This window comes from Vanessa cardui, chromosome 17, assembly GCF_905220365.1.
Source record: "Vanessa cardui chromosome 17, ilVanCard2.1, whole genome shotgun sequence".
In the NCBI taxonomy this organism is placed as follows: Eukaryota; Metazoa; Arthropoda; class Insecta; order Lepidoptera; family Nymphalidae; genus Vanessa; species Vanessa cardui.
Window position 1 is genome coordinate 6,651,776 of NC_061139.1, and position 13,970 is coordinate 6,665,745.

The 13,970-nt window shown below is 29.7% G+C and overlaps 1 protein-coding gene across 2 annotated transcripts; it reads right to left on the bottom strand.

Annotated features, from left to right (window-relative positions):
- Positions 1–8,150: 8,150 nt before the first annotated feature.
- LOC124536912 (arginyl-tRNA--protein transferase 1) lies at positions 8,151–12,458 on the bottom strand. 2 transcript variants are annotated; one of them, XM_047113578.1, is made up of 9 exons: positions 12,307–12,458; positions 12,057–12,183; positions 11,739–11,983; positions 11,589–11,639; positions 11,294–11,356; positions 11,039–11,226; positions 10,197–10,358; positions 9,923–10,104; positions 8,151–9,709 (listed from the first exon to the last, which is right to left on the bottom strand). In XM_047113578.1, exons 1-9 carry the CDS (start codon positions 12,395–12,397, stop codon positions 9,304–9,306), a joined length of 1,515 nt encoding a protein of 504 aa, XP_046969534.1. In that variant the 5' UTR covers positions 12,398–12,458; the 3' UTR covers positions 8,151–9,303. The 2 variants fall into 2 exon arrangements, with proteins under 2 accessions (XP_046969534.1, XP_046969535.1); XM_047113579.1 differs by lacking the exon at positions 11,294–11,356.
- Positions 12,459–13,970: the final 1,512 nt, after the last annotated feature.

Below are 13,970 nucleotides of genomic sequence, written 5' to 3' on the forward strand. Positions count from 1 at the left end.
ATAAACCTGTCTCTGCAACGAGTGTGTATGAAAAAAAGAAGCAAACTGCAAGTATTCTTGGTATTGCAGTTCTTACTTATTTTAATGTACCTACGTTGCTTTGATAGATGTTTTTGTTTCTTTTTAGATTGCAAGGTTCAACGTTTAAAAACACTTTTTTTACATATAGTCTGTAATTTGAAATTTTATTGTTTATCATTCTGTAAACTATTAATTGACTTCGTGTAATTAGATTTAAAGATTTTATTATAATACGTTTCAAGAAGATGATTACTTTGTTCGTTTCTTATATTCCTTTGAAATTACACAATGGGTCTTTAGAGACCTAAATACTAAGCTGTACCTAACACTAGCCTTTAAGTACTTATTAACGTCCGTCGTGGAACTCGATTGGGTACCGTTAATACGACTTTGTAATTATTTGTGAATCTCATTATTTGTCTTACACGTAAGCCTTAAATAACTGTTTCTTTCCCTGTGATTTGAATGTTACTTTCGTAAAATAAACGTATTGATAAATAATTTAAATATTTATTGGCATATGCACACATAGGGAGAGAGAGAACGATGAAATATTTCTTATAAATGTAAATGAGTATTATAAAAAAAATTATATGCATTTTAAATCAATCTCTCTCAAAAATCTAAATAAAATCCAATAGAATTTAACACAGAGGTCGATGATGCACTGCAGAACATAATTATGGAACAATTTTATCACCATATCAATTTAAAAAAATATAGGTAGCTGTATGTAATATAGCCGTCGAAACATTTTCAACATTAATATTGTTCTAGTTACATGTTTTACTTCCATATAATTATTATCCTCGATGCGCCATGTTACGTACCTTCTCACTTTTTTTTGTAAAACCTCTGGCGTCGTCTGATTTATGTCCTAAGGTATTGCTGCAGCTAAGACCAGTTCACTCGTTTTATAGAGGGTAAAAACCTTATTTAATTCTTTCATATCAGTGGAAGAAATATTAATAGGTATAATAAAATTGTAAATGCTACACACTCTGAACTCGAGCTACAAGATTATTAATTTAACTTTCATGTATTATTGCAAATATGTTATTAATAATCAAAACATGATTATAAATGTTATTTAGGTACAGTACAACTCTTGAGGCAAAAAATAAACTTCGAACTTTTTAGTTACGATGAGTGTATTTTTGCTTGTGACATACTAGAATAATTAATATAAAGAAATAATGTTCTAGAAAAAAAATTTGGCCCCGAGACATTCGTTTTATATGAATTATTGGAATTTATTGAATTGAAAAAAAATTAAAGTACATCAACAACTGAATGTGAAGTAAAATAAATAAGAACATTGTTTTCGTTTATAAAATAATGTAGTTTGCCGTCTCGAGTACGAGTCAGTTTTACACCCAAGGCGCGTCAGTAAATATTACACGTCATCCAAAACAAATATTTTATTTAATGCTCTATATAACTCGCAATTACTTTATTATAATAAAAACATGCAAAAACAATCCAAGCTTTGAGTCTTTGCCTAAATAGTAATCATTTAAAGAAAAAAAAGCATCCAACTCATATAAATGCTTTTAGAATCTTTAAAATAAATACCTTATAAAATAAATTTAAAATTACATTGCCCGTACATAGTTTTTTAACATATTTAATAAGCATGCCTATGCTATGCAACCAGTTTAAGGTTGCAAGTAATATTGATTATGTTTTGTATCTTAGGAAGAAATCTGATAAAATGCTATTCTGATGAACAATGTAAGGAAAATATAAAATAGAATCTATTAGTTATAAAATTCTCCTAACTTCTTGCTTGTCGTAAACGATAACTAAAGCATTGATATTTTTATGAGATTTAGTCAATAATACTACTAACAATGTCAACGAAATTGAACAGGAAATTGACAAGTATATTTATTGCGAGAACTGGTTATTACTGATACGCCTTTGTACGAGAGAACAAGTATAAAACTATTTTGTTGGAAACTATATAGAGCAGATAACTTCGATCAAAATCAATATATTCTTTAATCAAACGGCACAGGAAAAGATCAATAGCGTGTGCCCGAGAATGGTTACGTTCACGTAGTTATATCCCTTGGGTCAACACATTAGTCTTATAACTCATAACTTATAATTACATTAAAAAATTACCTTACTTTTATAAGACCAGAGAGAGCAAAGATGGCCCAGTGGTTAGAATGCGTGCATTTCGGGTTCAAACCCAGGCAAGCACCACTATATTATATATGTGCTTATAACTCATCCCGTGCTCGGCGGTGAAGGAAACCTGCATGTGTCTAATTTCATAGAAAATCAGCCACATGTGCAATCCACCAACCCGCATTGGAACCGCGTGGTGGAATATGTTCCAAATCCTCTCCTTAATAGGAGAGGAGGCCTTAACCCAGCAGTGAGAAATTTACGGGCTGCTACTACTTTATAAGACCAGCAAGCAACAGGGTACTTATACTACTAAAGTATGACGATCAAACATTAGTAGAAGTTGGATAGAACCTCCCGGTTCTACTCCGATCCAACTCTGATACACCGCAACTGGTTCGATTTAAATAAAATAGAAAAAACAGCTAAAAGAAGGATTTCTTTTTGATTTGATTGAGACAAAGTGATCATTTGTTAGCAAAATTGTTTGAATCCAGTTCATATAAAATGTCTTGTGATATTTTATTGTTGTTAAAAAATTTGCAATGCTATATCAATTGGTCCAAATTTGAATGAGAGAGGTGATTTATGAAGTACTCGTTTAAATCAAGGTGTCCTGTCAGTGTATTTTTGCAGGAGAAAAAGTAACTCTTGTCAACAACAATTATATCGGTTGCTCATGGTTTTAGGCAGAGGTGGTATCTCACATTTACGCTGTCTTATCGATATAAAACTAATATGGACCCACAAAGCAATTAAGACCAAAACTTTGAATAAATGGTGGTGGTAGGGCTCTGTGCAAGCCCGTCTGGGTAGGTACCACCCACTCAACAGTCATTCTACCGCCAAATAACAGTACTCAGTATTGTTGAGTTCCGGTTTAAAGGGTGAGTGAGCCGGTGTAACTACAGGCACAAGGGACATAACATCTTAGTTCCCAAGGTTGGCGGCACATTGACGATGTAAGGAATAGTTAATATTTCTTACAGCGTCATTGTCTATGGGTGATGGTGACCACTTACCATCAGGTGGCCCATATGCTCGTCCGCCAACCTATACCATAAAAACAATAAAAAAACATTTTTTTTTGCAAAATCTATCGAACACGTTTTGCTCGAAACAAGACACTAGTCGTTTTAAAAATAGAATAGTGTTTCTGAAATATTTAAGATAAGCTGCCTGATATGTGATGACAATCGTAATCTGCAATTTAGGTATCAAGACAGGAGTTCTTAAACCATTAAATTCAAAATTTTATCTTTCATTTTTTTCCTATATAAATTTTAATGTTATTAAAGTTATAATTTTAAAAATAATTTATTATATTATGGTTAAAATAATGTCCATTATCTTTTTCATTACGCGGCTGTCAGTTTACCAGTTTTTCTAACAGTAAGCGAAACAAATTTATGACATTGTATGTAGTACCAAAATAAAACAATATAATTATTCTACTAAGCATGTAAACATATTATATGATGTATAAAAATAAGCTGAGAAGAACATCGAAATAGCATTATTTCGTTTATAATAACTTAACCATAATCTATACGTCGTTGGAATTGGACTTGCCGGCAAGTGTGAGTTGGCCTCAAGTAATAGTTCACTCATTAAGTAGCTAGGTCTACTTCCACATAACAAACCAAATAGCAAGTCATATTGATTATCACACAAAGCGATTGCTTTCATAATAAATGTTTTTGATCATAGACAGATACTTACTTAGTAAACTCCGACAAATGATTTTTATTTATGGTGCCACAGACAAATATTTCTACTTATAGGGCTTAAATCTAACATCTACAGCTGCTTATTTCAAAAATAGCTACGTGAAATAACAAAAAAGTCTCGTTTTAAAGGCCGATAAAAAATGTATGCCTGAGTGAAAGTTGTTTCTTTAAAACGTAACAATATATGTATGGTATCGGTGTGTAATATTTTAAATAAAAAAAATAATGCCTGTTTTAAATTTGATGTTTTGTAATTGTTGTGAGTGATAGCTATTATACAATTTTAATTTTACTTGAAATGAATGAATGTGATAAAATTTTTAGATATCTCTCAAATATATTTACTGTAAAAAAAATTAAAAACATCCTAGATTAATAAAAAGATAACATTAACCGAGTTTACTCAGTGGCACTTGAATCTTATCCGAAGACTCAAATCGAAATACCACTGACTTTTCCTGTAGTTTGTATTTACAATTCATATAGCGCGTTCGGTGGTTAAAGAAAAAATCGTGAGAAATGTGTGTAAATGTGTCTGATGAAAATCTTTCATATGAGTATCGATGCAATCACATTTGAGCAGCATGGTAGCGTAAGCTTCAAAACTTATCCCTCAAAAAAGGAGTTCTGAGTATTATAGAGAACTTTTTTTAAGGCTCTTAGTTTATTTTTGTAGATGATAAAAAAGCGTGGAATTAATACGTTTTGCATTCCAGGCAGGATATATTAATTCAAATAATTGTATCGTTAAAAAAGGGGTAACTACTGAGTTTCTTGCCGGTTCTTCTCGGTAGAATCTACTTTCCGAACCGGTGGTAGCTTCACTTAATTGTTAAATGACGATTCAAAAGTGCTTGTATATTTTTATAAGCCCACTTGAATAAAGTTTATTTTGATTTTAATACAACTTTTGTTACATTTATAAACCATTTAATAATATAATTGTTCTAGAAAAACTGCTGCACGTAGGTTTACTTAATTACGAAAGGCATTAATCCCAATTTTAGAATCGCTTTTTTTGTCATGGTAAATCTTAGGGAAAAAGTTGTAAGAACATTTATTTGAAGATAATCGCATGATCTACGAGATATGTCTATACTGTTTTTATCATAAATAGTAGCCAAGGAAATAAATTGCCGTAGATTTTCATAGCGTTCGTTGTACCAAGGATTGTTTTGCGTGAATTTCACTAACAAATACAATTTAAAATAATAAGACGACAGCTATTATATCGACAATATAATTAAGAAAGACATTTAAAATATTTTACATTAATTGGTTCGTACAATCCTGAATATTTTATATTACTCATATTTATTTATAGGTTTACAAGTACATTAAAATCCAACATTATCTTTTATTACAAGTTTTTTCCTGCATCTTTAATCGTAGAATTTTGGTGTACAAAGTAGCTTAACCTGACGGACCTAGACTTAGGTCAGGTCAAGATAGCTTCACTTGATCAAATTTCTTTAAATTTGGATAAGCAGTTTAGGTATTAAAGCGTGAAGTACATATTATATACATACATATCATTACTTGAATATTGAATATTTTTATTGCATTGTATTGGCAAATATAAACGTACTGTTAACAAGTGGAACATAGGCACCCAGCTGTTGTGGCATATAATAACAACTCTCAATAATATATTATATCCTGATTTATTTACCGATACTTTATTATTTGTATAATGTATTATTTATAATTACGTTATTCGTCATGTTTATTAAATTAACAGTAATTTAACTTCACTAGTATAGTATAACTTTACGCTGCACTAGTATATAAAATTGAGAGTGTGTTAAGTGTTTTTATTTTCTGAAAAACCCACAAGTGTCAAAAGTACCTATAAACATATTCTTCATAGTTTGAACGGGATACGTGACCAAGTCTGTATTTCACATTATGAGCCTGAATCATAGTTTCAATATTTTCTATAATAATTAATTCTGGTACAATACAATGTAGGTACTACACACAAGTTGTAGATTTGAAGGTATACTGACTCTATATTAATATTCTAATTGATTTTAAAGGCAAAGCTGGTTTTTTTTATATATTTCTTTAAGTACTTACTTCTATTGTTATAAATATTAGTCTGTTTAATATACGTATAAGTAGGTATTTCAAATTTTATTGAAATAAAAAAATACTATGAATTGCGAGTTTAAACCTACGTAACACTCAAATTTGACAGATTTATGTTATCGTAGAACGTTTTGATCTTCAACATTAAATCTTCATCACATGCCAAAATATGATAAGTCTGCCACGTGCACTCAATACTATAAACAATAACAAATTGATAAGCGAGATCCCTGTATCCGATACTTTTGGATCTCCGAAGTGTTTTAAGGAAATTTTACTACGGCATATATTTCGTAAAGATAAACTACGATAACTTGTTTAAAACGTTTTTTTTATTATTTATAACTTTAGTCGATTCATTTATCACATGACATTAATCAAAATGTATGTATTTTATACATTTCTTATAATTTCTTATGCTTGAAAAGACTATGTAGCTTTAGAGTGATCAATTTCATAGCTACGAATATGAGCTTATTACACTAAACTGAGAGACTAGAGCTGAGATGGTCCAGTGGTTAGAACGCGGGCATCTTAACCGATGCTCGCGAGTTCAAACCCAGGCAAGCACCACTATATATATATATATATATATATATATATATATATATATATATATATATATATATATATATGTGTATGTGCTTAATTTGTGTTTAAACTTCATCTCGTGCTTGGCGGTGAAGGAAAACATCGTGAGCAAACCTGCATGTGTCTAATTTCATCGAAATTCTGCCACATGTGCATTCCACCAAGCCGCATTGGAACAGCGTGGTGGAATATGTTTCAAACCCTCTACTTAATGGAAGAGGAGGCCTTATCCTAGCAGTGGGAAATTTACGGGCTGTTACTTTACTAGACTACTTTACATAAAACGGTTTTTACTGTAAGTTTAATTTAAAAGTGTCAAAAGTGCTTTGCTTTCACCCGGAATTTGTTAAGGTTTCTCCATATTACATTATTTGTATTCGATTAATATAATAGGGTATTTGACAATGAGAAAAATAAATTGTGAATTATTGTAATCAGTGTATATTATGAGTTTTAAAAATGGTTATTTACTAACGAAAGTTTAAAATAATACTTAATTTATTCAAAAATTAAAATGCATTTTTTCAAACGTTTCTCACGTGACACGTCAATACGCTCCTGATTGGCTGGGCTTATAATGAAGTCACTTTCTTGTAAACCTTGCTTTTCTACTATATGTACCACAGATTAAAATACAGCAAAGTGACGTCACCGACCCCATTGCAGCGCCATATTGTCCATGTAGCTTTTTCGCGCGTTATTTAAATATGGAATTTTTAATATGATATTTTTCGGCAAATATGTACTAGAAATAAAAAAATCAACTTATAAAGGGTTCCTTAACCTCTACTAAATAATATAAAATGGATTTTAAAAATAGCAAGTCAAATAGCCTATTGCAGTTGAGCCCGTGAGTAATTACGTGGTGACAGTTTATTTAGCAGCTTATCTAGAGCTTTATCCTAGTTAATAAACAACGTTTTGAATTTTATATCGCCAACGTTTTGAATTTTATTCGCCTTGGTGGGCACCAAGGCGAGATCCAAACGTAACTTATAATGTTTAAGTGACAATAGATTAGGAGCTTCACATCTCTTGAAATCCATTTTAAGATCATCAGAATAATCGGTTTGATGGTAAATATAAATGGTTAAAACAATAGCAAATAAAATAATTTACCATTAATTCAACGGCTTTAATAAAGCCTGACGTCACCGACGTTATCGTGAGTGTGTCTCGTGTATAATACCTAACGTCAATCGTCATATTTCTATATCATATCGAAACGAACTCAATACCTTTGCGATGCGAATTCGACAGCTTTTCGTGCTAAGACTGATATATTCCATCTACAATATATACATTTTATTTATTTATTTATTTATTTATTTATGGTCCACAAAACAGATTATAACTAAAGACACGTTTAATACATAAATAAATATTATAAGCAAGCTAAGTTATAACCCAACAACTATGTGAACACAGATTGTAGACGAAATATTTCACTTATAAAAATCAAATAACATCAGCACTTAAGAATACATTGGATACATTACAAAAAACTTATTTATATATTTAACAGTTTATAGCATTAAATATATGGAAAGAAAATTTCAAAAAAAATACTATAAATGTTTCAAACATTTTATTGAATCCATCCAGACTATGTACATATAATTTAATTATAGTACACATTACACTAATTAAAATAACTTATTACTATACAAAACTAATTAGTAATCATATTAAAACAAGGAATACTATTTTAGGTGAAACAGGAGGTGGGTAGATTAAAAATGCAATTATGGATTATTCAAATAAATTAAGTACCAGGTATTTTTAAATAATGTATGTAGTTTAAAACAAAACACAAATGTATGAAGAGTTGGATAACCATTTCCGTATATACAAAATTTCTTTGAAGATGTGTAATTTTAACACACCTATCCTTGTAGCCCCCGAAAACGCAACTCTTTCAAAACTAAAAACTACAAATTACCATGACAGTTTCAATTTATGGGTTCTTAAAAATTTTTTCTAGCGCTAATTACTGATTAAACTGCTTATAAATATATTTTTTACGGACATAACAAAACCCTTCTTACCCAGACTCCCAAACATAAATGTTTTATATATTAATAGCAGTAAGAAAAGCTATACTTTCCAAACATCTGTGAAATTAAATTCACTATACCTGGGTATTAAATTGGGTCTGTCAAGTTAAAAAGTCAAATTTAATTATCTAGTATTAAAACGTTTATTTGTTTTCAAAAATATTATTAATTTTACTATAGCCTATTACAATATCAAGAGTGAAAGCAAATGAAAAACTATGACCTTGAATTATCAGAGGTATTTTTTGACATCTAGAAGAATCCATTACAGATTGGAGAGAAAACATAACTATTAAAATGGAATATTTTTGTTCAATAACTGTTTAGGTGCTTAGTATAGCTGAAGAAATAACAAAACGCATGGAAAATGTAAACCTAAGGGATACTTGTCTTTATTTCTTATTCAATAGGAATAAGCTAGAGTTAAGAGGAATTACACAAATAGTGTTGTATTATGAATAGAAAAAAAAAGACAGCAGAGTTAGTAGTATCACATAGAACATGTATATGAAAGATATATTGTATTACTTTTGGTATTGAAATAAGCTATGTTTATTAAAATTGGGTTAAAAACAACTGTATAGTTATTTTTTTTTAAGTAATACATTGTGAGACTAAAAGTCTGCTATCTTCTACTAGTACGTCTTTCTATAGTTTATATAAACAATAAGATATTATCTGACCACTACTAAGCTTCTAGCTGTTTTGGAGCCGACTAGCTTCGCATATTGTTGCATCTCTTCAATATTCTCATTTCTCTTCCCAACTCTTCGCCTATACAATTTGTAATGCATAACTTCTCCCCTTGATAACACCTGTATATAATTAATATCATTCTCACTAGGATAGTTTTCATCTACACTATCAATATCGGGATCAAATCTCGTATATGGCACAATTTCTAGTTTTTCCAAACAGCCTTTAATGGGGAACCATTTGTATGTCTCTGGACATAGTAGGTCTGATGGACAGAAATTTCCCTTATATCTCATCTTACGGCAAGAGTGTATATAGAAACCCATATAGTAGTATTGCAGAGACGGACTCATGGTATGTAAGTATCTGGTGAATGATATTTCTCTGAAAAAATACAACAAAAATAATCTAAATGATATAACGCAAAGAGATAAACCAAAGAAAATCAAATATAGATATGAGCTTCAAACAATTATATTCACATTCAGAGACAGACTAAATAATTGTACATATTATATACAGCTTGACAAATATGGCCAAATGTGTAAATGTTAGCAAACTTCACTATTCATATTAATAATAATCATAAAAAATTACCTTAAAGCGCCATATGTTCCCAGGGTCAAGTTTCTATATGCTGGATCATAAAAGAAATATACAGACGAAACACACTTAGGTAATATATCCAATACTCCTACTGCTATAATTTTTCCATCCAACCAGTATTGTTGATGAAATGATCCATAGCCACAGTAAGGACCAACCTCTGAATACTCTTCCTGTAATAATAATACATTTTTTAAAGTATTTTAATATTATGAATAAGTTTTCTTAATAATTTCGTCTTCAATAAAAATGTAAAGTATATTACCAACAATGGGCTATTCACTAAAAAGTCTTTAAATTTTGATTCTGTACACTTTTCTGGTTTATCACCATGAATTATTGTCTGGTACTTAACATAAACCTCATGGGTCTCCTTCGATGTTGCTAACCATTCTGCACTGGGTGGTGATGTTCTAACTAACTTTATCTGAAATAAATAAAATACAATTTAAACATATGATAAAAAAAATACTATATAATCACTAAATTGTAAGAGAAGAAATACAAATAAATAATGATTTATTTTACTTTAAATCTACTCCTTGTGTTCATCATTTTTAACAAAATTGGGATTAGAGTTCTTAAAGCTGCAACTGATATAATCTGATACATTGTATTTGTCATGTGCACGCATAATATAATCCAATATTATAAAATATCATTCACATTGTTAATAATATTTTGATAATTATTGTTGAACGGAGAGGCATATTGCCTGGGAACATGTTTGTGGTAAGTATATGTGGTTGGTAGACTATAACAGATGGTACATACAAATGTATAAAACAAATGAAAATTGTTTGTTTGTTAAATTATACATCTGGCAACACTGATCACCTTTACTTGAGGGAACTTAATTTTGATGCACTTAGTAAAATTTAAATTATTCTACTAATCAATCCTAATAGACAATATAATTAAAAGAGTTGCAGTTTTAGGGTAAGCTTTTTCTAAAAAAAGTCTTTTAAATAAACTAGAAATAAAATGAATAATATTTATTGTCACACGCAGCATTCATTTTGATAATTATATACATCATCACCCTAGTTTGAATCTAGTATTTATTATACGTATATCCTTGTTTTATTTATTTTACAATATACATACCTCAAATTTCCTTGTAACTTCATTAGGCAACTCATTTATAAAGTCTTCAATCTGTTTTTCCTTATTTTTATTAGTAGTGTCTAAACTGTTTATATCAACACCTTTATTTTTGAGTTTTTCTAACATTCTCTGGCGTCTGATTAGTTTAGCTTTTTTACATGGACCTTTTGTCGGATCAGGACCGGCCACTAAACAAAAAGTTAGTTAATACTTCATAATACTTAAAGTTAAACATAAAATAACACATTAACAAACCTTTGTTTTGATTTAGTTTTGTACATTTATCCTTAATTATGTCTGTTTGTGAAGTTGATTCATCTGTTTAGCAAGACAAGACAGTATTATTTCACAGTAAAATATTATAATTACCAATATTTTCATCCCTAATCTTACATGCATAATGTGCAATTAGAATGAAATGGAAACTTCCCAAGTTAATCAATCATAACAGTTCTTGAACTGAGTAGCATTAATAAAGAAGTTTTGAACAGCAATAATCAAGTCTAGCAATACCAAAGAGATTTTATATAGCAATTAAACAATATAATACCTTCTTGTTTAACGACTTTACTTGTGTGAGGTTCTTCAGTGGGTATTGTTTCTGCAATAAAAGATAAATATAAAGTTTAATAAATTATTAAAGTTAAGGCAATAATTTAACCTAAATAAATTACTTGCAAATATTTTATTAGTAATTTACCTAATTCTTCATTTCTTGGGTCACTCGCATCTTCAATAAACGGTAAATCTGTATCAGTTATAATTCCCTCCTGATGAACTCTCGTAGTTTCTACAAACTGTTCTCTACCCTCAGCATCATCAATAGTCATGTCTTCATTGCTCCTAGACATTGATTTATCCTCATCTTGGCCCATCAAGAATTTGTTAAATCTTTTCAATATTTTTTTCTGTGATTTGGAAGATTTGAATTCTAATGCTCTACATCTGTGCATAAAAATTTAACTTTCTTTACAATGATTCCTATATTGTGGACAAAGCGAAGCAAAGTAATACAAACCGAATGGTATACATCGGACAACAGATGATGTCTAGGGTTGGTTTATAGCAATATTTTCCAGACCGCCTCCATCCTCTGTCTATTAAATCTTGGTAATCCGTCACAGTCATTGTGTGAGCCCACATTCCTGTATGTATATTACAATTTATATCAACCATAAAAAGTATTATAAAGGACACATTAAACATTTTTTCATTCAATAACAAAAAAATCTAGTTAGATTTTACATTATGACTTTTATAAAAATTACCGTAATTATAATTTGAATTTGGTTTTTTACAATAACCGCATTTATAGCCATCATGTTCGGAAAAATATTCAATTATACTACGTTTCATCATATTTATATAATTTTAAAATTGTATAATATACAAAATCGAATTACTATGACAAACAAAAGAATCAAATGTCAGATGTCAATGTCAAAAAATACAGAATTCATAATCGGATTAACGTTTAGAAAAGTAATCAAATAAAAGCCATTATAAAAATATAAAAGTAACACTATTTCGTAACCTTCAGAAAAATATTAGACTCTTAAAAAGAAAGTAATTAAAGATTACTTCAAGATAATAGATTTTATATCTGAACTAATAATTTTTACACTACAATAGAGTTGTGTATTTGTGTTTAAAAATAGTTGAAATATAAGTGCTTAGTATAGCACTAGTTCAAAACTGGATAATATTATATTATGTGTTTCTTTAATTGATTTACGTTTTATTATCGCTATTAAGTTTTTTAGTCTTGCTTAATTTTATATTATTCCTTTTATACGTAACGTAACGGTTCATCGGTATAGATTCAACATTTCGTTCTGGCGTACTTTCAAATAGAATACTAACCATTTTTTATTTTTAACTCTTACAAAGACGAGGGCGTTTAAATTTTTCTACATATTAATGATTTATAATTATATTCCTGACAATTTATAAAATATTTTTTAGCATAGATGTTTTATGCACATCATATCCTAACATTAAATGCCTAGTGGTGCCGAGCTGTGTGAAATTTCCATTCCACTCAATATCAAACAAACCGCGAGAGACGTGAGAGGTGACTAAAAGGTTTTTGTATAACGCATCAATCGATCAAAATCACAAGCGTCTCAACCCCTCGTATGCTGATGGAAAAACAATCCACTACAAAAGTATTCCCTGTATGTAATCCCTTTTAATGCATTTTACTCATTGCAGTCACTCCAAATAAATGAGATAAGGCCAAGTGTGATCACAACTGATGATTTATTTTAATTTTTTTTATATTTTATGATCTCTTATTTTCCATTTATTTTATATAATTCCAGGTGGTTTTATGTACTACGCTATAATAATTAAATAACCATCGACACTATTACACACATTTTTCATATCTATTTTGATACGAAAAATAAAGTCCAATATCAATTACCGCCGATTACGGGTACTAAAACTAGGCATTTGGACTAGATCAGTGATTACACTTTAGACAAATTTCTGCAATGAAAATATTTATAAAAATCCGTATTGAAAAATTGTACATCACAAAAATGTGTATTAAATCATTAGTTTAAATAATACATAGTTTATCAATATTTTTGCAGAGAGAGATGAGCCCTGAAATGAGCTCTGCGCTAAACTGACCATTTCCCTTCATCTTTTTACCCCTTTAACTGGTTTAATTAATAGAAGTAATATTTTAAGAACCCAGTTTAATAAAAAATACAACAATACAGGAAAACAATAAAAAAATGTATAACTACAAAATATGTTTATATAAATCATTACTTCAGAAATTAGAAAAATTCACAATTTATTTATGTAACGAAACACTACAAACAGTATTAGACCTCAACTTAGGCAAACGGTGTTCCCTCAAACTTTTCTCATTCCGATTATGGTGTGGGCACAAAGTGACTTGGCCGACTGCTCCACA

What these genes read in the sequence shown, in the direction of transcription:
- LOC124536912 (XM_047113578.1), bottom strand. Translation starts at nt 12,397, where the DNA reads ATGATGAAACGTAGTATAATTGAATATTTTTCCGAACATGATGGCTAT. An exon ending in TGTCCGATGTATACCATTCG is followed by an intron (nt 11,984 to 12,056) that starts GTTTGTATTACT and finishes TTTTATGCACAG; the next exon opens with ATGTAGAGCATTAGAATTCA. An exon ending in GGAACATATGGCGCTTTAAG is followed by an intron (nt 9,710 to 9,922) that starts GTAATTTTTTAT and finishes GTATTTTTTCAG; the next exon opens with AGAAATATCATTCACCAGAT.